Source organism: Lagenorhynchus albirostris, chromosome 17, assembly GCF_949774975.1.
Source record: "Lagenorhynchus albirostris chromosome 17, mLagAlb1.1, whole genome shotgun sequence".
NCBI classification, from domain to species: Eukaryota; Metazoa; Chordata; class Mammalia; order Artiodactyla; family Delphinidae; genus Lagenorhynchus; species Lagenorhynchus albirostris.
The window spans coordinates 81,560,852-81,581,476 of NC_083111.1; the positions used below are offsets into that span (position 1 = coordinate 81,560,852).

At 55.6% G+C, this 20,625-nt stretch overlaps 3 protein-coding genes across 5 annotated transcripts; all 3 read left to right on the plus strand.

Annotated features, from left to right (window-relative positions):
• Positions 1–473: 473 nt before the first annotated feature.
• Positions 474–2,457, plus strand: EXOSC4 (exosome component 4). The gene is made up of 3 exons (XM_060127680.1): positions 474–726; positions 1,730–1,936; positions 2,054–2,457. Exons 1-3 carry the CDS (start codon positions 556–558, stop codon positions 2,411–2,413), a joined length of 738 nt encoding a protein of 245 aa, XP_059983663.1. The 5' UTR covers positions 474–555; the 3' UTR covers positions 2,414–2,457.
• Positions 2,458–3,675: 1,218 nt separating this feature from the next.
• On the plus strand, positions 3,676–7,130 carry GPAA1 (glycosylphosphatidylinositol anchor attachment 1). 3 transcript variants are annotated; one of them, XM_060127677.1, is made up of 12 exons: positions 3,676–3,856; positions 4,097–4,276; positions 4,362–4,473; positions 4,695–4,842; positions 4,923–5,024; positions 5,111–5,307; positions 5,380–5,576; positions 5,673–5,826; positions 5,990–6,085; positions 6,226–6,416; positions 6,498–6,678; positions 6,812–7,130. In XM_060127677.1, exons 1-12 carry the CDS (start codon positions 3,783–3,785, stop codon positions 7,109–7,111), a joined length of 1,932 nt encoding a protein of 643 aa, XP_059983660.1. In that variant the 5' UTR covers positions 3,676–3,782; the 3' UTR covers positions 7,112–7,130. The 3 variants fall into 3 exon arrangements, with proteins under 3 accessions (XP_059983660.1, XP_059983662.1, XP_059983661.1); XM_060127679.1 differs by having other exon boundaries at positions 6,498–6,668; XM_060127678.1 differs by having other exon boundaries at positions 5,386–5,576.
• Positions 7,131–17,091: 9,961 nt separating this feature from the next.
• On the plus strand, positions 17,092–19,591 carry LOC132507777 (cytochrome c1, heme protein, mitochondrial). Its single transcript, XM_060127379.1, has 7 exons — positions 17,092–17,259; positions 17,871–18,067; positions 18,150–18,276; positions 18,363–18,520; positions 18,616–18,776; positions 19,085–19,185; positions 19,289–19,591. The coding sequence occupies exons 1-7, from the start codon at positions 17,128–17,130 to the stop codon at positions 19,391–19,393; spliced, it is 981 nt and encodes a 326-aa protein (XP_059983362.1). The 5' UTR covers positions 17,092–17,127; the 3' UTR covers positions 19,394–19,591.
• The last annotated feature ends 1,034 nt before the right edge of the window (positions 19,592–20,625 follow it).

Sequence of the window (20,625 nt, forward strand, 5' to 3'; positions counted from 1 at the left end):
CAGACAAAACGATGCTATCATTCCAGCAGTCGCGGCTCTCACCCGCGAACCTCGAGGAAGACGCCTGGCGTCAAAGAGAAGCAGAGGCGCACCGGCTGCGCGGGGTCCGAGCGGGGCTCGGCCGCAGAGGGAGAGGGAGAGGCGGAGGCGCGGCAGGGCCAGCGGGTCGCGGGCGCAGTGGGAGGCCCGGGACTCTGGGCCCGGGAGAAGGCGCGCGCCGGCGGCGACCAAGGCGGATATGCCCCGAGGGTCGTGGGAGCCGCCCCCACGACAAACCCGGGGGGAAACGACGTGGGGATTCCACGCCCAGCGGGTCTCCACCCCTAGCAGCCACGGGACAGTCATCCCAAACAGCCGTACCCCAACCTCCCCGCGGACCGGAAGTGCGGAAAGCGGCGCCGCCGGGAACCCTGGGAGAACCGTCGTTCTCCGGAACCGGAAATGGGAGGCGGCGCTCCGGAAACCGTAGAACCCCGGAGGTCGGAAGTGGGGCATCCGGACCGCCGGGAACTGTAGTTCTCCAGAGAGCGGAAACGGGGCTAGCGGCCGGGCGGCATGGCGGGGCTGGAGCTTCTGTCGGACCAGGGCTACCGGGTGGACGGGCGGCGCGCCGGGGAGCTGCGTAAGATCCAGGCGCGGATGGGTGTATTCGCGCAGGCCGACGGCTCGGCCTACATCGAGCAGGGAAACACCAAGGCGTTAGCGGTGGTCTACGGGCCTCACGAGGCGAGTGGGCGCGCGAGCCGGGCTTCCTCCGGGGCGGGCAGAGAAATCCGGCGGCGGCAATTGTGGGGTGCGCGGGGCCGCCAGGCTGCGCAGAGGCTCGGGAGGTGAGGCCGGCGCGCGCCTCCGTGTGGGGCCGCGGCCAGAGTCCTAACAGTGTGATGCACGATGGTCCCTGCCTTTCTCATCGGCCACTGTCCCCTGCACCCTCCACTCCTCTTTGCTATTCCTAAACCCGCCAGGTGCGCTCCCACTCGCTCCCTCACCACTCAGCTCTACTCCGACGTCACCCTCCGGTGACACCTTCCCAGATCACCTTACTCACCTGTCAGATTCCCTCCCCTACGTTCACACACTTCCTGCTTTTCTGCACCCGCCTCCTCAGACATCAATTTAACGTATTTCTCACCGTTTGTCTCCCCACTGGAACAAACTACGTGAGGACAGGGACTGTAAATAAAGCCGCCTGGGTATATTGCCACTCCAGCGCTGGAGGCCTAAGGCCAGAGGGGTGGAAGAGTAAGCATGACACGCCTGCAGATCAGAAAGGCTGATGGTGGGGAGGGTGGGGAGTATTTCCAAATGAGATTGAGGGATTTGTAGAACAGGGAAAAGATTTAGGATTTTTGTCTCATACGTGGTGGGAAGCCTTTAAAGGTAAGTAGTACATGTATTGCCTAGAGAAGGCAGAATCAGACTTGACATTTGTAAACAGACTCTGATACAAACAGAGAGTGGGTTGGGAGAAGATGAGTCAAGGATGGAAACAGGGAGGCCTGTTAGGAGAGAGGTGAGATCCAGAGGTGATGGTAGCTTGGAGACTGGCCCAGTGGCCCTCCCCCAGGCTATGTTTTGGAGGTAAAGTAGTTGCTTGTTGAGACGCTGCAGATAGAGGGACGGGAGGGAGGGAGGGAGGCCAAGGCTCAGGGCAAGAGCCAGAGGAAGGGGTAGTGTGAGCTGGGAGGAGTGGGCCTGGCTCACGTGTCCTCCCCCAACCCTCCCCCAGATCCGGGGCTCCCGGGCACGAGCCCTGCCTGACAGGGCCCTGGTGAACTGTCAGTACAGTTCTGCGACCTTCAGCACAGGTGAGCGCAAGCGGCGGCCACACGGGGACCGTAAATCCTGCGAGATGGGCCTGCAGCTGCGTCAAACCTTCGAGGCAGCCGTCCTTACACAGCTTCATCCACGCTCCCAGATTGATATCTATGTGCAGGTGAGCAGACAGCAGCCCTCAACCCAGGGAGGCGAGAGAGGAGGAGGGTGTGTGTGGGGGGGTGGGGATGGGGTCAGCGGCCTAATGGACTGATGCCACTGGGGGGCGTCCCTGCAGGTGCTGCAGGCAGATGGTGGCACCTACGCGGCTTGTGTGAATGCAGCCACGCTGGCAGTGTTGGATGCAGGGATACCCATGCGGGACTTTGTGTGTGCCTGCTCAGCTGGCTTTGTGGATGGGACAGCCCTGGCAGACCTCAGCCACGTGGAGGAAGCAGCTGGCGGCCCCCAGCTGGCCCTGGCCCTGCTCCCGTCCTCAGGCCAGATCGCACTGCTTGAGATGGATGCCAGGCTGCACGAGGACCAGCTGGAGCAGGTGCTAGAGGCTGCTGCCCAGGCCGCCCGAGATGTACATACCCTACTGGACCGTGTGGTCCGGCAGCACGTCCAGGAGGCCTCTATCTTGCTGGGGGACTGAGCACGTGGCCACCCAGGGCCAGAATAAAACCCACGCACACTGCACTGTACTTTGATCTCTCCCTGCAGCACTCCCATGCCCTCAAGGCCTGGCCTGGTGCTGGCTCCAGGGCTGACTAAGGATGCTCCCCCACACATGAACTGCGTACCCCTTGCAGCCTCAGGAGTCAAAGCCTGAAGAAGGAGGGGATGTCCCTGGGTGAGGACAGCAGCTTGGGCCAGGAAGGGGTCAAGGCAGCTGGGCAGTGAGACGTGGCCTGGTATAATGAGCCAAGCCCTGAGACCGTGGATTCTGCCATTCTCACCCCGGCATCTCCAGGGCCCTGAGCACAAGTGCTGAGGGAGTACTCAGCTGGCTGTGGCATCCCCCGTGGTGCTGTAGGGGCCCATATCCCACATCCTCTGGATACGGCTTAGACCGAATGCTCTCTTTCCCCCTAGGAATCCCTTGGGCCTGTCCTGCTACTTACCTTGGGCTCCAAAAGTACAACAGACACATGATCTAGCCTGGAGTCTTCTCAGCTCTGATCCTTTCTCAGTCAGACACAGACACTCCCTGCTGCCCCACCACTGCCCCTCCCTCTTCAGACTCCCCTTCTCCCACCTCTTGCCCTCAGACCTGCCCGAGCCCCCTGCAACCTACCCAGAGGCTGCTTCTCCTCCAATATCCCAGGCACCTCCTGGCCTGGACAGGGGTGCGCCCCACTTTCTACTTAACACACCCCAGCTCCTTTGACACCCCTTTGGCCAGTAGTATCACGCACCCTCCTCCCTGTGGCCATCTGACCCCAATGACCTTGGTTCTGGGCACACGCTGTGATTCCACTCGGCTGTTTTTGGTGACCGACATCCATAGGAAAGGGTCCGCCAATGCCTTGGTCTCTCAGTTCACGGAAGCCCCCTCCCTTCCCACCACGGCATTCAGACCTGTCATTACCAGTGGCAGCACCTTCGGAAATCTTCCGGCGTCTATGCTCTGGTCGCCGCTTCCGGATTTCCTCCCACCTGCCCTATTCATCATCCTACTCTGATTCCCCTTTGAGCCGAGCTTTCTCGAGCGGCCCGTCGTCTTCACTACCCTCCAGCGTTGCACAATGCCGTCGGCCTGCCTGGAGGACGCTCTCCGCAGGCGGGGAAACCCGGACCCGGGTCCCGCTCTCTCCACAGCGGCTCTGCTCTGGGCATGCGCGGCGGCGGTGCGGGGCGGGGGGGGGGGTGACTAGGGGGACGGCGCAGGCGCAGCGGCGTGAGGGCCGTCGGGACCGGAAGTGGGGGCCGGCGTGCAGCCCAGGGTCTGACAGGAGAGGCGTGCCCGGCCGGCGGCCGTACCTGACAGCGGGAGCGCGGTGCCGGAGCCGCCCGGCCCTGCGATGGGCCTCCTGTCGGACCCGGTGCGCCGGCGCGCGCTTGCCCGCCTCGTGCTGCGCCTCAACGCGCCGCTCTGGTGAGGGCGGGGGGCGCGGACCCCTCCGGCAGCGCGTGCCGGTCTCCTCCCGCTCGCCGGCATCACTCGGGGCCTGAGGCCTGGGGCTCAGCTCTCCCGTCCGGCGTCCCGGGTACCGGGACTGTGGATCCAGGTCCCGCAGACATGGTCCCTCCACCCCCAGTGCAGAGGTAGAGGCTGCGGGCCGGGGTGCCAGGGCCCGCTAACGCTCCGGTGGTCCCTCCGTCTCTCTCCCCGCAGCGTGCTGAGCTACGTGGCGGGCATCGCCTGGTTCCTGGCGCTGGCTTTCCCGCCGCTGACCCAGCGCACTTACATGTCGGAGAACGCCATGGGCTCCACCATGGTGGAGGAGCAGTTTGCGGGCGGAGAGCGTGCCCGAAGCTTTGCCCGGGACTTCGCTGCCCACCGCAGGAAGTCGGGGTGAGCGGCAGAGCCGTGGGTATGGGGGAAGCAATGTCAGTCAAGGCCAGAGAGCTCTGCTCAGAAGCTCTCTTGGTGTTTCCAGGGCTCTGCCAGTGGCTTGGCTGGAGCGGACGATGCGGTCAGTGGGGCTGGAGGTCTACACGCAGAGTTTCTCCCGGAAACTGCCCTTTCCAGATGAGACTCACGAGCGCTATGTACTGGGGGGGCGGGGCGGGGCGTGGGAGGGTGGGAGGGGGGTGTGCCTGCGACCAAAAAGCACCTTGAGGGGGTGGCCTTGGGGCGGGGAAGCTCATTGGGGGCGGGGGGGATGTCTTGGGGCCAGAGAAGTCACTGGTGGGCATTCTAGGGCTAAAGGGGAGGGGTTCCGGCCATCTAGAGTGGGGCCGTGCTGAGGCTTCCCCAATACTGCATGCAGATGGTGTCGGGCACCAACGTGTACGGCATCCTTCGGGCACCGCGCGCTGCCAGCACTGAGTCCCTGGTGCTCACCGTGCCCTGTGGCCCTGAGTCTACCAACAGCCAGGCTGTGGGGCTGACGCTAGCACTTGCTGCCCACTTCCGGGGTGAGGCTCGGGGGCTACCGCTGGCAAGGGAGGGCTTGGCCACCGCCTCAGGCCCTGCTGACCCTGCTTTTGGTCTTTAGGGCAGATTTACTGGGCCAAAGACATCATCTTCCTGGTGACAGAACACGACCTTCTGGGCTCTGAGGCTTGGCTTGAAGCCTACCACGACGTCAATGTCACTGGTGGGTGTTCTTGCCCTGCGCTGGCCCCCACAGGGCCACTGTCCTCACCAGCCCCTTACTGGCAGCTCATTCACCTGCTTCTACAGGTATGCAGTCATCCCCTCTGCAGGGCCGGGCTGGGGCCATCCAGGCAGCCGTGGCCCTGGAGCTGAGCAGTGATGTGGTCACTAGCCTCGACGTGGCTGTGGAGGGACTCAACGGACAGCTGCCCAACCTGGACCTGCTCAACCTCTTCCAGACCTTCTGCCAGAAAGGGGGGCTCCTGTGCACGCTGCAGGGCAAGGTAGGGCCACCTGCCTGGGGAGCACGGGGCCTTTGTGCAGGCTTTATCTGACTTTGTCTCACGCTGTCTAAGCTGCAGCCCCAGGACTGGACATCAGCGGACGGGCCGCTGCAGGGTGTGCAAACGCTGCTGCTCATGGCTCTGCAGCAGGCCTCTGGCCACCCCCACGGCGCCCACGGCCTCTTCCTGCGCTACCGCGTGGAGGCTCTAACTCTCCGTGGCGTCAACAGCTTCCGCCAGTATAAGTATGACCTGGTGGCGGTCGGCAAGTGAGTGCTTTCTGGTCTGCCCTTTGCATACTCGGGGCGGGGTAGTGGGTGCCCGGGGGTGTCTGGCCAGCCGTGACCACAGCCCACGCCCGGCAGGGCTCTGGAGGGCATGTTCCGCAAACTCAACCACCTCCTGGAGCGCCTGCACCAGTCCTTCTTCTTCTACCTGCTCCCCGCGCTCTCCCGCTTCGTCTCCATCGGCCTCTACATGCCTGCCGCCGGCTTTTTGCTCCTGGTCCTTGGTCTCAAGATATCCTCTGCTTCCCGCTGTCCGTTTGTGGCCAGCCTCAGGTCCCCCCACTCTAGGCTGGGGAGAGCTCTCCAACCTTGGGGTGGGGGAGTGGGAGTGAGCCCTGGGTCCCCCGCTGGGCAGAGCCCATCACACCCCTTGTCAGGGTCCTTGACTCAGCCACGCTCTGGAACTGTGGATGAAGCTGCATGAGGCTGGAGTGGGTCCTGAGGAGGCGGGGGGGACCCCTGGGTCCAGTCCTCCCCTCCCTGCAGCACAGGTGATGGCCCCCCACTCCTGCTGTTGGGGTCCCGGGTGGTGGTTACTGCTGCCACTCAGTCTCAGCTGGTGGCGGGATGGTGAGGCTCCTCGGGACGCCCCGGCCCGGGGTCTGTCTCCAAGTGCCCATGTGCCCTGCAGCGTGTGGGGCTGGCCTCGCTCGTGGCACCCTTGCTGATCTCCCAGGCTGTGGGCCTGGCCCTCTACGTCCTCCCGGTGCTGGGTCAGCACGTGGCTGCCCAGCACTTCCCCGTGGCCGAGGCAGAGGCCGTGGTGCTGACGCTGCTGGCCGTCTATGCAGCTGGCCTGGCCCTTCCACACAGCACCCACTGGTGAGGAGCTGGGCTGGATGGGCGCGGGCAGGGTGCACCCTGGACACGCAGGCGGCTGCCCCTGAACCCCTTGCCTTGCAGGGTGCTGAGCACACAGGCCCCAGACAGGAGCTGGATGGCGCTGAAGCTGGTGGCCCTGATCTACCTGGCACTACAGCTGGCCTGCATCACCCTCACCAACTTCTCCCTGGGCTTTTTGCTGGCTGCCACCATGGTGCCCGGCGCTGCACTCACCAAGCCCTCCGGGCCCCGGTATGTGCTGGTCAGTCCCCACCACAAAGCCCGCCGCGACGTGCCCCCCACCTCCGGGGCCTCTGCCCCTCGCCGCAGACTCCCCCTCACGCGTCACTCCTCCTCCCCCCCCAGAGCCCCCTTGACCTTGCCTCTCCACGCAGGCCACTCTGTGCTGCCCTGCTGGTGCTGACAAGCCCAGCAGCTACGCTCCTGGGCGGCCTGTTCCTGTGGCGGCAGCTGCAGGAGGCGCCGCTCTCCCTGGCCGAGGGCTGGCGGCTCTTCCTGGCCGTGCTGGCTCAGGGCGTGCTGGCGCACCACACCTACGGCGCCCTGCTCTTCCCGCTGCTGGCGCTGGGCCTCTTCCCCTGCTGGCTCCTCTTCTGGAATGTTCTCTTCTGGAAGCGCTGAAGGCAGGTGGGAATCCCCCACGCGCCCCACGCTCTTCCCTTCCTGGGAAATAAACAGTTCTGCTTAGCTGCCCTTCGGGCTCCTGGTCACACTGTCTGTCGTGTATGTGGGGCCCCGGGGCCTGTAGCAAGAGGCTTTGCCTGCAGGGTTAGACACCCTGCTCAGCCCCTTCTGGTCCACTTACTGATGGCGAGAGGGAGGGCCCCAGCTGCACCAGCCTTGGGAAGAGGTCCCTGGGTGGATGCTCGGGGTGTGGAAGTGGCACAGGCAGACCTGGCCGCAGCCCCAGGTGCACTCTCCCGGCCTTGGAGGCCTCTGCGCATCATGGCCCAGTGCCGTGCAAGAGGAAACATGACAGGCAGGGCTGGGAGGCCTGACAGGAGCTGAGACACCCAGAGACCACACAGCACAGTCTTCAGCGCTGGAGCTGAGAGGTCAAAGGAGCTGGAGCTGGCTCCCTCCAGAGGAGGAGAATGGCGCCCCAGCCAAGGCCAGAGCCTCGTGTGGACTTGGGGTAGAGCAGGAGGCGCCCCTGGCCCGGCTTCCTGGGGGCCAGGCCAGCCCAGGCCGGGTGCCCACCCAGCACCACCTGAGCACCGGGGGCTGGCGGGGGGCACTGATGGGCTGGTACACAGAGAGGTCACTGGTTGTACCAAGACCCTGAAAGGGACTGGGGTGTCCAGTGTCCATTCGGGAGGGGAGGAAAGCAAAGTGTAGCCCTCTGGTGACGTTACGGCCACATGAGGCTAAGAGACCTCACGGGAGGGCCAAGGTGCCCCTGCCAGCGCCCCACAGGGCAGCGAGACCGGTACCACCTCCTACAGGCCTCAGAGTTGGAAGGGAGACAGAGATGCACTGCCTGGAGCATCAGCCCAGGACCAGCCTCCCTTCCTTCGGGACCGCATCCTGGGACGGGGCGGCCTGGCTAGTCTCGGGGAGGAAGCTCCGCCCCCGGCCCCCGCCCAGGCCCACCTCTGTGCTGGGGCTCATCTTCCTGGGGACCCCCTCAACAGCTGGGGGCCCCTGGCTCCACAGTGGGGGCAGCACCTGGAGAGGTTCACTCTGGGGCTTCTCACTGCTAAAGGGCACGTGTGCTCTGTGTGCAGCGTGTGAGGGATGGGGTGGGGCAAGGGTGCTGGAGGCCCTCTGTGACTAGCAGCCCGGCTTCCATCTGCTGGTCGTCTAGTCATTTTGAGGCTAGAGGAGGATTGCAGCCCCACACCCTGCACCCCCAGCAGTGCCTCCAGACTGGCCTCTCTCGGAACTCTCCCCTGATAAGGCAGGCACCGCCTGTCTGTGGGCTTCCCATCTTCCAAGGTGCGTAGAGATCTCTGCTCTGCTGTGGTCTCCCGTTGTCTCTGTCTTTGTGGACTGGCATCTGATACAAAATCCCTTCCACACATTTTACCTGCACTTCGGCGCCAGTCAGTCATTTGCATCTGGACTTAGGCAGCCACTTAAAACGCAAATCATGAAAATACCTTACATCGTGAAACATACAAGTGAGGACAAAAGCTGTCCGATCATCAGTTGTTTTGGGCTTACCCATACACGAGAGGTGGAGGGGAGCCATGGGAGTTTTGAAGCTGATATGTTGGGGAAACAGAATTTCTGCTCTGATTTTCATTGATGTCACTTGTGCAATACATTTTAAAACGAAAGAAAACGTCAGGCTGTAAAGATACAGATGAGACGTACAGGGGGCGAGGACGAGGCCCCGCAGGCTTTACTCAGGGTGCTTGCCGCTGGCCCCCACGCCCCTTCTCCTTAGTCACGGCACAGGCGCACTGCCAGACTCTGTGCAGCTAGGTGTGGCCGTGTGGCTGCTGTGGCCCACAGGGCCTGAGCAGAAGCTTCAAGAGTGAATTCCCTGCAGAGACTTCAAACAGAGGATGGCCCTCTGAGCCGCTTCTCTCTCCTTCCCCGGGGCCACGTGGAACCGGAAGCACGTCTGGGACGTGCTCTCCAGCCCAGGCTGGGGGTGGAGATGAGCAGGGGCTCCCTGACCCTCCAAAGCCCTTGCTAAACTGGGGTTAGCCGTCGCCCAGGGTTGCTCAACTGGGCTTCATTTGCAAGAAAGAAACAAACTTCTACTGTGTTTAAGTCGTTGTTATTGGAGTTTTCTGACATCTCAGTCCAGTTCAAGAGGGACTATTGCTGAGCCCAGCTCACATGGGGCTCTCAGGCGGTGAGCAGCCGGGTGCATCTAGAAGTGTGTGTGTCTGTTGTGTTGGTAGTAAGTGCTCATTCCTTGGTCGCTTGCCTCCCATGCCCCAGAAGAGCAGCTCTATGGCACAGGCTTTGTCTTTCTTCCTGCCTCTTTTCCAGCACAGAGCCAGGGACGTGGTGGAATATTCCGACGTATTTCTTGAATGAAAGAAGGGAAGAATCAGAGGGAGCCCTTCTGGAGGTCCAGGGGAAGACCTTTTGGCTTCCACAGGGGGCTCCTGTCTTATGATATGGGGTGAGGGCCCGGCAGTTTAGGGTGCAAGACTGGGGAGGTCCTGAGCCAGGCGGGACCCACCTCAGGACACCCAGCAGCTTCCTCACGACCAGACCCTCTGCAGACGTCCTCCTGCAATTGGCTGGCTGTCCCAGGTCTCCTCTGTGCTTCTATCAGACCCTTTGCGAAGTCACCCCATTCCACCTGGGGCTTTAAGGTGGGGCTCCAGGGCTGCCCTGGGGGCCTTTCTCTGTGAGGCGCCCCTGCGGGCTCCAGCTACCCTCATGCCTGCACTCAGATCGTGTCTTTCCTCTAGGCCTCTGTCCTGAGGCCACGTCCTGTCACCTCCGCCTCCTGGATGTGCCATGGTCACCTTTAAGTCATCTCTTCCCAACCTGAACACCTCCCACCCCGCGTGCATCTCCTCCCCTGGTGCCCTCACCCAATCCTGGACCTGCGGTCCACCTTGTCTCTCTTCAGGGGATGCCTGTCGCCTCCAGGATAAAATCAAACCTCCTTACCTTGGTCTCCAAGGCCTGCCTGGCCAGCTCCTGCCTGTTCTTCAGAACATTTTTATTGCCCCCCAGAAGGAACCCTGTACCCCACTTCCCCCTCCCCTTTCAGCCCCTGGCACCGTTAACCTACTTTCTGCGGCTATAGAGTTGCCGAATCTGGACTTTGACATGAATGGATTCATGCAGTACAGTAGTACCCCTTACCTTCGGGGCTTGTGTTCCAAGACTCCCAGGGGATGCCTGAAACCCTGGATAGTACTGAATCCTATCTGTTCATGTCTTCCACCCACAAACTTAATGCTTTTTCCATCTTAACCAGATTCTTATCATGCACTGCGGCCATAACTTTTGCAGTTTTTGAGGCGCACCAGCAAAACTAGCATGAATTTCTTTTTCCTTCACAGTTTCGCGGATAGAAGATTGGTTCTTAGCGTAGATCTTAGCAACCTCAGCATACAATTTTTCTCCTTTCCTTTCCTATTAAGTTGAGGACTTTCACCTTTTCGCTTAAAGGAAGCACTTCATTTCACTTAAAGGCTTCTCTTTGGTGTACCTGAATCGCAAGCACCGCTACTCTTGCACTTTGAAGCCATTCTTAGGTAAAATAAGGGTCACTAAATGTAAAACAGCTAGCTAGTGGGAAGCAGCCGCATTGCACAGGGAGATCAGCTCGGTGCTGTGTGACCCCCTAGAGGGGTGGGATAGGGAGTGTGGGAGGGAGATGCAAGGGGAAAGGGATATGGGGATATATGTGTGCATAGAGCTGATTCACTTTGTTATACAGCAGAAACTAACACAACATTGTAAAGCAATTATACTCCAATAAAGATGTGAAAAAACAAGTAAATAAAATAAAAGGGTCACTTACTTGAACACAGACACTGTGATGCCTCCACAGATGATCTGATAACCCAGATGGCTACTAAGTGACTAATGGGCAGGATATACTGGACAAAGGGATCATTTGTGTCCCAGGCAAGACAGAGGGGCGGGTGCAAGATTTCATCACTGTACTCAGTATGGGAAGTATTAACATGTTAGCAATATTAAGACTTCCAACCTGTGAACACAGGATGTCCTTACATTTATTTAGGTCTTCTTTAATTTCTTTCAGTAATGTTTTATAATTTTCAGTGTACAAAGGTTGTTAAATTTATTCTTAAATATTTAATTTTTTCTTTTAATTTATTTTTGGCTGCATTGGGTCTTCGTTGCTGCACACAGGCTTTCTCTATTTGTAGCGAGTGGGGGCTACTCTGTTGTGGTGCATGGGCTGCTCATTGCTCTGGCTTCTCTTGTTGTGGAGCACGGGCTCTAGGTGCACGGGGTTCAGTAGTTGCAGCACGCGGAACTGCAGATATAGAGGGCTGACTTTAGAGTTATAGGTGGATTTTCAACTTTGCAGAGGATCGGGCGCCCCTAACCCCTGCGTTGTTCAAGGGTCAGCTGTGAAATAGTAGTTGCGGTACGCGGACTCAGTAGTTGTGGCTTGCGGGCTTAGTTGCTCCGCAGTGTGTGGGATCTTCCCAGACCAGGGGTCGAACCCGTGTCCCCTGCATTGGCAGGCAGATTCTTAACAGCTGCGCCACCAGGGAAGTCCCCTAAGTATTTAATTTTTTGATGCTATTGTAAATATAATTAGTTTCTTAATTTCATTTTCAGTTTGTTCATTGCTGGTGTATAGAAACACAACTGACTTCTGTATATTGATCTTCAGTCAAACTTGATGAACTCATCCATTACCTCTAATATCAATAGTTTTTGTGTTCCTTAGGATTTCACAGTTGACCCTTGAACAATGCAGGGGTTAGGGGCGCCGACCCTCTGCAAAGTTGAAAATCCACCTATAACTCTACAGTCAGCCCTCTGTATCTGCAGTTCCAAATCCTCAGATTCCACCAACTGCAGATGGTGTAGTACTGTAGTGTGTATTTAGCAAAAAAATCTGAGTATAAGTGGACCTGCGCAGTTCAAACCCATGTTGTTCATGGGTCAATTGTATGTAATTCATGTTATCTGCAAATATAATTTCATTTCTTCCTTTCAAATTTAGATGCTTTTTATTTTATATTCCTGCCTAATTGTCCTGGATAGACCCTCCTATATAATGCTGAATAGAAGTGGCAAGAACATCCTTCTCTTCCCTCTAATCTTACTAGGAAAGCTTTCAGTCTTGCACCATTGAGTATATTAGCCATGAGGTTTTCATAGATGTCCTTTATCAGGTTGAGGAAGTTGCTCTGTATTCCTGTTTCTTTGAGGTTTTCATCACGAAAATGTGTTGGATTTTTTTTCAGAAGCTTTTTCTGTGTCTATTGTAATGATCAAATGTGGTCCTTTCCCCTTTATTACTATTATGTGTTATATTGAGCGTTTTTTATACATTGATTGATGTTTACATTGATTTATCTTTACATTACTGAGATAAATCCCACTGGGAAAAAGACGTACTGCATTTTTCAAGCATTGGGTTGAGTTTGCTAATATTTTGTTGAGGATTTTTGTTATCTGTATTCATATAGGATATTGGCCTGTAGCTTTCTTTCCTATGATATGTTGTCTAGTTTTAGTGTCAGGGTAATACTGATCTCAAATAATGAGTTGGGAAGTATTCCCTCATCTTCTATTTTTTGGAGGAGTTTGTGAAGTATTGGAGTTAAGTCTTCCTTAATTTTGGTAGAATTCACCAGTGAAGCCATCTCATCCTGGGCTTTTCTTTCTGGGAAGTTGTTGCTGTTATTTAATTACTAGTTCCGTTTCTTTAGTTGTTATCGGTCTATTTAGATTTTCTACTTCTTCTTGAGTCAGTTTGGGCAGTCTGTATCTTTCTAGGAATCTGGCCATTTCATATAGGTCATCTAATTTGGAGGCATAAATTATTTATGGTGTTACCTTATAATCATTTTTGTTTCAGTAAGGTTGGTAGTAATGTCACTTTTTTCATTTCTAATTTTAGCAATTTGAGTCTTCTCTTTTAATCTTAGTGAGTCAAGCTACAGGTGTGTCATTTTCGTTGATCTTTTTAAAGAATCAACTTTTAGTTTATTTTCTCTGTTGTTTTTCTATTCTCTGTTTCAATTGTTTCTGCTCTAATCTTTATTATTTCCTTCCTTCTGCTTACTTTGGGTTTAGATTGTCTACTTTTTGTAGTTTTTAAAGTTAGAATGTTAGGTTATTTATTTAAGATCTTATTATTTTTTTAATACAGTAATTTAAAGCTCTAAATTTCCCTCTTAGCAGCTCTCTTGACGGTGCTAAGTTTTAGTATGTTGTGTTTTTGTTTTTATTCATCTCAGAGTATTTTCTAATTTTCCCTGTGATTTTTTTTAATTTAATTTTTATTTTTGGCTGTGTTGGGTCTTCGGTGCTGCACACGGGCTTTTCTCTAGTTGTTGTGAGCAGGAGCTACTCTTCATTGTGGTGCGCGGCTTCTCATTGCCTTGGCTTTCCTTGTTGCAGAGCACAGGCTCTAGACGCATGGGCTTCAGTAGTTGTGACCCATGGGCTCTGGAGTGCAGCCTCAGTAGTTGTGGCTCATGGGCTTAGTTGCTCTGCAGCATGTGGGATCTTCCCGGGCCAGGGATTGAACCCGTGTCCTCTGCATTGGCAGGCAGATTCTAAACCACTGAGCCACCAGGGAAGTCCCTCCCTGTTATTTCTTCTTTGACTAATTGTTTATTTAGGAGTATGTCATTTAATTTTCACATACTTGTGAATTTCCCTACTCTCCTTCTGTTATTGATTTCTAATTTCATTCTGTTGTAGTCAGCAAACATACTTTGTATGCTTTTACTACTCTTAAATTTATTGAGACTTGTTTTATTGCCTAACATATGATCTATCCTGAAGAATATTCCATGTGCACTTGGGAAGAATATGTACTCTTCTGTTGTTGGAGTGTTTCATTGCTGCCCGTTACGTCTAGTTGGCTTATTGTGTTGTTCAAGTCTCCTCTTTCCCTGCTGATATTCTGTCTAGCTGTTCTATCCATTACTGAAAGTGGGGTACTGAAGTCTCCAACTGTTATGTTAAATTTTCTATTTCTCCTTTCAATTCTGTCCAGTTTTGCTTCATGTATTTTGGGGCTGTGTTAGGCAAATATATCTTTATAGCTGTCATTTCTTCTTGATGAATGGATCCTTTTTTCATTATAAAATGTCCTTCTTTAACGCTAATATAAACATTTGTCTTAAAGTTTATATTGTCTGATATTAGTATAGCCCCTCCAGCTCTGTTTTGGTTACTGTTGATGAAGTGTCCTTTTTTCCAAATCTTACTTTCTATTTGTGTCTTTGAATATAAAGTGTGTTTCTTATAGGCATTATATAGTTGGACCATGACTTTAAAAAGAAAAATCCACTGTGCCAATCTCTTCCCTTTAACTGGAGACTTTAATCCATTTACATTTAACGTAATTCATGATATAGTACAATTTATACCTGCTATCTTGATATTTGCTCTCTATGTGTCTTATGTCTTTTTTGCCCCCAATTTCTTCATTATTGTCTTTGTGTGTGTGTGTGTGTGTGTGTGTGTGTGTGTGTGTGTGTGTTATTTTCCAGTGAACAACTTTAATTCCTTTGTTATTTCTTTGACTACATTTTTTGAGTTATTTTCTTAGTGGTTACCCTTGGGATTACAACTGACATCTTAATTTGTAACAATCTGATTTAGATTAAAATTACATTAATTTTAACTGTATTAAAAGATGTTGCTCCTGTATAGCTGTTTACCCCTTCTTAATTTATTGCCACATATTCCACCTCATATATTCTGTGTCTATACCCATAGATTTTTTTTTTCTTTTTTTGGCCTCACCACACAGCTTGTGAGATCTTAGTTGTGGCGCATGGGCTTAGTTGCCCCGTGGCAAGTGAGATCTTCCTGGACCAGGGCTTGAACCCATGTCCCCTGGATTGGCAGGCAGATTCTTAACCACTGTGCCGCCAAGGAAGTCCCTGCCCCCTTGTTGTGAGAGATGATTTTGACAGATATAGAATTCTCGGTTGGCAAGTTTGTTCTTTCAGCACTTGGAATATGTCATACCACCACCTTCTGGCCTCCATGGTTTCTGGTATGAAATCTTCTGTTAATTTTATTGAGGACCACTTATATGTGATGAGTCACTTCTCTCTTGCTGCTTTCAAGATTCCTTTTCTTTGCTTTTCAACAATGTATAATGTGTACAGGTGTGGACCTCTTTTACTTCATCCTGCTTGGAGTTTTTTAACTTCCTGGATGTGTAGATCCATGTTTTTCATCAAATTTGGAAAGTTTTCAGTCACAATTTCTTCAAATATTCTTTTTGCCCCTCTTTCTCCTCTGCTTCTGAGAATTATGTATAGGTTGGTATGCTTAATGGTGTCCCACAGGTCTCTGGGGCGCTGTTAATTTTTCTCTCTATTTTTTTCTGTTTTGCAGACCAGACAATCTCAACCGACCTAACTTCAAGTTTGCTAATTCTTTCTTCTACCTGCTCAAATCTGCAGTAGAACCCCATAAGTAAAAATTTTCAATTCCATTATTGTACATTTCAACTCCATAATTTCCATTTGGATCCTGTTTATAATTTCTTTTTACTGACATTCTCTATTTGATGAGATATTATTCTCATACTTTCCTCTAGTTCTTTAGACATAATGGTTTCCTTTAGCTCTTTGAACATATTTTTAAATTTAATTGTTTTTTATTAAAATTTTTTATTATTTTTAAAATTTTTATTGGAGTATAGTTGATTTACAATATTGTGTTAGCTTCTGCTGCACAGCAAAGTGAATCAGTTATACATATACACATATCCACTCTTTTGTAGATTCTTTTCCCGTATAGGTCATTACAGAGTATTGAGTAGAGTTCCCTGTGCTATACAGTAGGTCCTCAGTCCTCATTAATTATCTATTTTATACATAGTAGTATGTATATGTCAATCTCAATCTTCCAGTTTATCCCCCCCAAACATATTTAAATAGTTAAGATTCCCTAGAGATAGTTTCTATTGATTGGTTCTTTTTTCCCTATTTATAGGCCAGACCTTCTTGTTTCTTTGGATGTCTCATAATTTTTTGTTGAAAACTAGACATTTTCAATGATATAATGTGGCATTTCTGGAAATCAGGTTCCAGGTTTTGTTGCTGTTGCTGCTATGGTAGTTGTGTTTGTGTATTGGCTTTTCTGAACTAATTCTGTCAAGTCTATTATTTGTCATGGGTAGCCACTGAAGTCTCTACCTGGTTAGCTTAGTGGTCAGATAAATGATTGGACAGAAATTTCCTTAAGTGTCTGGAACCAATAAATCTCTGTCATTCCCAAGTGGCTCTGTGTGTATGTGGGACATGCTCTCGGAATTCAGCCAGGCAGTTTACAACTCTGCTTTAGGCTTCACCTGTGCACAGAGACTCAAGGTCAGGTCTTTCATGAGTATATGCACAGCCCTACTTATGTTTTTGACCAACTGTATTCCGGAAATTTGTAGGGCTTTTCAACGCCCCTGTGGACAATGTATTCCCCAGTTCTTCCTTTTAAGCTTTTTGGTTAGTCTGTTATTTGCCCCAGCTGTTCTCCATTGCCTCAGGGAGATTACAGCTTTGAAACGACAACACTTGCCAGTAATTGCCTTCAACAGCCTCGGGGAATAGGCTACTAGCACTGGGCAAGTTGAGTGGGCTCGGCAAGAGGGGCCTTCCAGGGGATCACCTGACTGGTTAAGTAATATCAGTGCTTTGCAGTGAGGGTGTTCTGCCACTGCGCCAGGTCTGGAAATGTTGCTGGACGAAAGCGTGCGATGCCTTCGAAAAGCGGTGGATTCCGGGTTGGGGGCGTCCGGGCGTGGGGGGCGCAGCACCGCTGAGCCCCGGAGACCAGCGGCGGGATCAGGGAAACCAGGGTTGTTGGGAGTTGTCACGGCAACAGAGAGACGCAACGAGGACCCGCCCAACCGCTGGTTTCCACGACGACCGGAGTAGCGCGGCGAGGCGGTGCCCGGCCCTGACTGACAGAGCCCCGCCTCGCCCCCGCCCCGCGCCCTCCCACGCTCCCCGGTTCTCGCGATGTTTAAGCTCTTTCGGCGCCGCAGAGGCCCACGGTAGCGGCGGCCGCGCTGAAGAGGGGCAATATGGCGGCAGCGGCGGTGGCTTCGCTTCGCGGGTTAGGGCTGGGCCCGCGGGGCGCGGGGCTGCCGGGCGCGCGGTCCCGGGGTCTGCTGAGCGGTGCGCGGCCCGGGCAGCTCCCACTGCGAACACCCCAGGTGAGAGCTGGTCTTAACCCTGGCCGCCGCGCGGACCCGCAGCCCGGTGAAGGTCACCGCTGGGAGGCTCCGGGCGCGGGCCGGGCAGCGCGGGAGCAGCCTTCGCACCCGGGCCCCCGCCCCGGCCGGACCCCCGCTGCCTGCCGACCTTGGGAGCAGGGCTGCGCTCCCACCCCTCCGAGCAGCACAGGCACCTGGTGCCGAGCGTGGGGGGCGGCGGGGCGGGCTCGCTGCCGGCTCGGGACTGGGCGCTTCCCCGGGGGGCGCGCCCAGGCCCGCTCCCCTCTCCGGCCTTCCAGACTGGGCCCGCGTCCTAAAGTGACCTCAGCCTGATCTCGGCCAGCTGCTTGTGACCTTGGCCTGCCCCAGCACCCTTGCTCACTTCGGCCCGATTCCTGGCGCAGGATCTAAGAACACGCCTCACAACCCGCCCCCCCCGCCCTCAGGGCCGAATTCCGGTCGAGGGGTCCGCAGCGGGGAGGGTGGGGAGGGCAGTGGCGCGGGAGGTGGCCGGTGCTGGGTGCCTGAGTTGGGAGAGGTAGGCGCTGAGAGTCAGATCCCCAGGTAGGGCTGGGTGGTGTTCTGGCAGGCGCTGAGCGGGACTCTTGCAGGCAGTGTCCCTGTCGTCGAAGTCTGGCCCGTCCCGGGGCCGGAAAGTGATTCTGTCAGCGCTTGGCATGCTGGCGGCAGGGGGTGCAGGGCTGGCTGTGGCTCTGCATTCAGCGGTGAGTGCCAGTGACCTGGAGTTGCACCCCCCCAGCTATCCGTGGTCCCACCGCGGCCTCCTCTCCTCCCTGGACCACACCAGGTGTGTGGCTGGCTGGGGGAATTTCTGGGTGGGCCGGGTGGGGTGGAATCCTCGGCGCCCTTAACCCTTTCTATGTCTCTAGCATCCGGAGGGGTTTCCAGGTGTACAAGCAGGTGTGCTCCTCCTGCCACAGCATGGACTACGTGGCTTACCGCCACCTGGTGGGCGTGTGCTACACAGAGGATGAAGCTAAGGCGCTGGCTGAGGAGGTGGGGACGTGGGGATGCCGAGGACCCACAGATCGGGGCTCCTGCTGTGCTGGACAGCAGGGTTGTGATGGGGCTCTTGGTGGCAGGTGGAGGTTGAGGACGGCCCCAACGAGAACGGGGAGATGTTCATGCGGCCGGGGAAGCTGTCTGACTACTTCCCCAAACCATACCCCAACCCTGAGGCTGCACGAGCGGCCAACAACGGAGCACTGCCCCCTGACCTCAGCTACGTCGTGCGAGCTAGGTACTGGCCTGCGGTGGCCGGGTGTGTGTGTGGCGGGGGACGGCGGGAAGGGCTGCCTCATGCCAGGGGCTGAGGAGACCCCAATCTGGTCCCAGGCACGGTGGTGAGGACTACGTCTTCTCCCTACTCACGGGCTACTGTGAGCCACCCACTGGGGTGTCGCTGCGAGAAGGCCTCCACTTCAATCCCTATTTTCCTGGCCAGGCCATTGGCATGGCGCCTCCCATCTACAATGAAGTCTTGGAGTTTGACGACGGTGAGAGGCCCCCACGCTGGGGGTGGGCAAGCTGGGTCCTACTTTCCCCACTGCCAGGGATGCTCTCCTGGAGTTCTTGGCCCAAGAGTGCCTGCACCTTCCTTGGCTGGGACACTGTGTGTTTCTGAGGAGGCTCATGGGCAGCCTTGAGGCCATCTGTGTGCTGGCTGGTGGTAGGGTGGGTCCCATCCCTTTTGAAGCTGTGGGCAGGAACCCGTCTCTGCCCCATGGTGGAGGATGCTCTTTGGGCTACCCCAAATTGGGCAGGGACACCCACGGGCAGCTCGTACCACTTGTCCTTGGTCCAGGCACCCCAGCTACCATGTCCCAGGTAGCCAAGGACGTGAGTACCTTCCTGCGCTGGACATCTGAACCAGAACATGACCATCGCAAACGCATGGGGCTCAAGGTGAGAGGGCTGGGCGCAGGGGCACAGTGGGCCTGGGGGAGGGGCTGGGAGCTGGGCAGGGCTCCTTCCTGCCTCCCTCCTCTGAGCCTGCCTCCCCCCCCAGATGTTGATGATGATGGGCTTGCTTTTGCCCCTGGTCTATGCCATGAAGCGGCATAAGTGGTCAGTCCTGAAGAGCCGGAAGCTGGCATATCGGCCACCCAAGTGACCCTGCCCAGTGTCTGCTTGCTGTCCTGCCTGAATGGGTCCTCAAGCCAAGGAGCCACCCTGGGCCTGTTCAGGTCCCAGCTGGCCCTCCTGGCCAAGCCCCTCTTCCTCTGGGACAGAGGGGAAGGGGCAGGAGACGGGGTTCCAGCTCCAGATCGTTCAGCGCCCATCATGGAAATAAATTAAGTTTCTCAATATACCCATTTGAGCTATTGTGTGATGGGAATACAGGTTTGCAGAGGACTCTGGGACGAAGATCCCTGCCCTCAGAGCTCCCGGGGTGTCCAGTGCAGTGTGGTCAACATTGCCCTGAATGCTGGGAGTCCAGCCAGCAGTGAACGTGGGACAGGAAGCAGAGAACTAGCTGTTAGAGAAAGTGGCAACACTGACCGGAGTGGAGAGAACCTGGTTCCAGGTGGAAAGGGCTTCGCTTGGCCGGACACGGCCCAGGGACCCAGGGCCCTGCTGCAGTAACCCACCAGTGTCCGTGTATTGAACCACTTGGCCTTCATCCTGCAGGCGGCGGGGAGCCCTGCATAGCATTTCAACCAGGGAGAGGCTGGCCTAAAGTAGGAGCTGCAGGAGCTGTTCCTGGGGCTCAGGGGCAGGCAGGGCTGGGCGGCGGCCGGGAGAGGAGGGGCAGCGCTCAACCTCACCAAGGAAGCAGAGAGGCAGGCGGAGGCCACCCAGAGGTGCTTCTGGTCTCTTGGCTGGGCAGCTGGAGGTGCTGTTGACTCAAGGGTCACGGTCTTTGTGAGGGGACAGCACCTCCTAGCAGTCTACAGGGCGCCTGGGAGTGGGCTCAGGCCACACGGCCAGACAGTGGCTGGGCTAACACAGCCATGGACCTGTCAGTAGCAAGAGGGCCATGGCGGTGTTTTCTTAGTAGTAGCCCTGGGCCCTGGCTCGGGGCTCTTATCCTCTGAGCTTTTCTTGTCCCCAAGCAGGGAATGTAAGGGCAGCCTGGTGGGAATAGCCCAGAGGGGTGGGGACCAGCGTGGGGAGGGCAAGAGCAGAGAGGAGAAAGGCAGAGGGAGGGTGTGTGCCTGGAAAGCTCTGGTTGGAAAAGGGGGGCCAGTCGGCTGAGGGCTGGGTGGGGCTCAGAGGGCCCAGCCCGTGGTCAGCAGGCAGGGGGTGTCCCAAGCACCCTTGGGGCCTGGGAGGCTTCAGGGGACTTGCGTCCCCAGTATGCTCTCCAGTAGCCACCCGGGCCCAGCTCGGGAGCCGCCACCC

What these genes read in the sequence shown, in the direction of transcription:
- LOC132507777 (XM_060127379.1), top strand. Translation starts at nt 17,128, where the DNA reads ATGGCGGCAGCGGCGGTGGCTTCGCTTCGCGGGTTAGGGCTGGGCCCG. An exon ending in TCCTCCCTGGACCACACCAG is followed by an intron (nt 18,068 to 18,149) that starts GTGTGTGGCTGG and finishes CTATGTCTCTAG; the next exon opens with CATCCGGAGGGGTTTCCAGG. An exon ending in GCAAACGCATGGGGCTCAAG is followed by an intron (nt 19,186 to 19,288) that starts GTGAGAGGGCTG and finishes CTCCCCCCCCAG; the next exon opens with ATGTTGATGATGATGGGCTT.
- GPAA1 (XM_060127677.1), top strand. Translation starts at nt 3,783, where the DNA reads ATGGGCCTCCTGTCGGACCCGGTGCGCCGGCGCGCGCTTGCCCGCCTC. An exon ending in GACCTGGTGGCGGTCGGCAA is followed by an intron (nt 5,577 to 5,672) that starts GTGAGTGCTTTC and finishes CACGCCCGGCAG; the next exon opens with GGCTCTGGAGGGCATGTTCC. An exon ending in CTTCCACACAGCACCCACTG is followed by an intron (nt 6,417 to 6,497) that starts GTGAGGAGCTGG and finishes CTTGCCTTGCAG; the next exon opens with GGTGCTGAGCACACAGGCCC.
- EXOSC4 (XM_060127680.1), top strand. Translation starts at nt 556, where the DNA reads ATGGCGGGGCTGGAGCTTCTGTCGGACCAGGGCTACCGGGTGGACGGG. An exon ending in TGGTCTACGGGCCTCACGAG is followed by an intron (nt 727 to 1,729) that starts GCGAGTGGGCGC and finishes ACCCTCCCCCAG; the next exon opens with ATCCGGGGCTCCCGGGCACG. An exon ending in AGATTGATATCTATGTGCAG is followed by an intron (nt 1,937 to 2,053) that starts GTGAGCAGACAG and finishes GCGTCCCTGCAG; the next exon opens with GTGCTGCAGGCAGATGGTGG.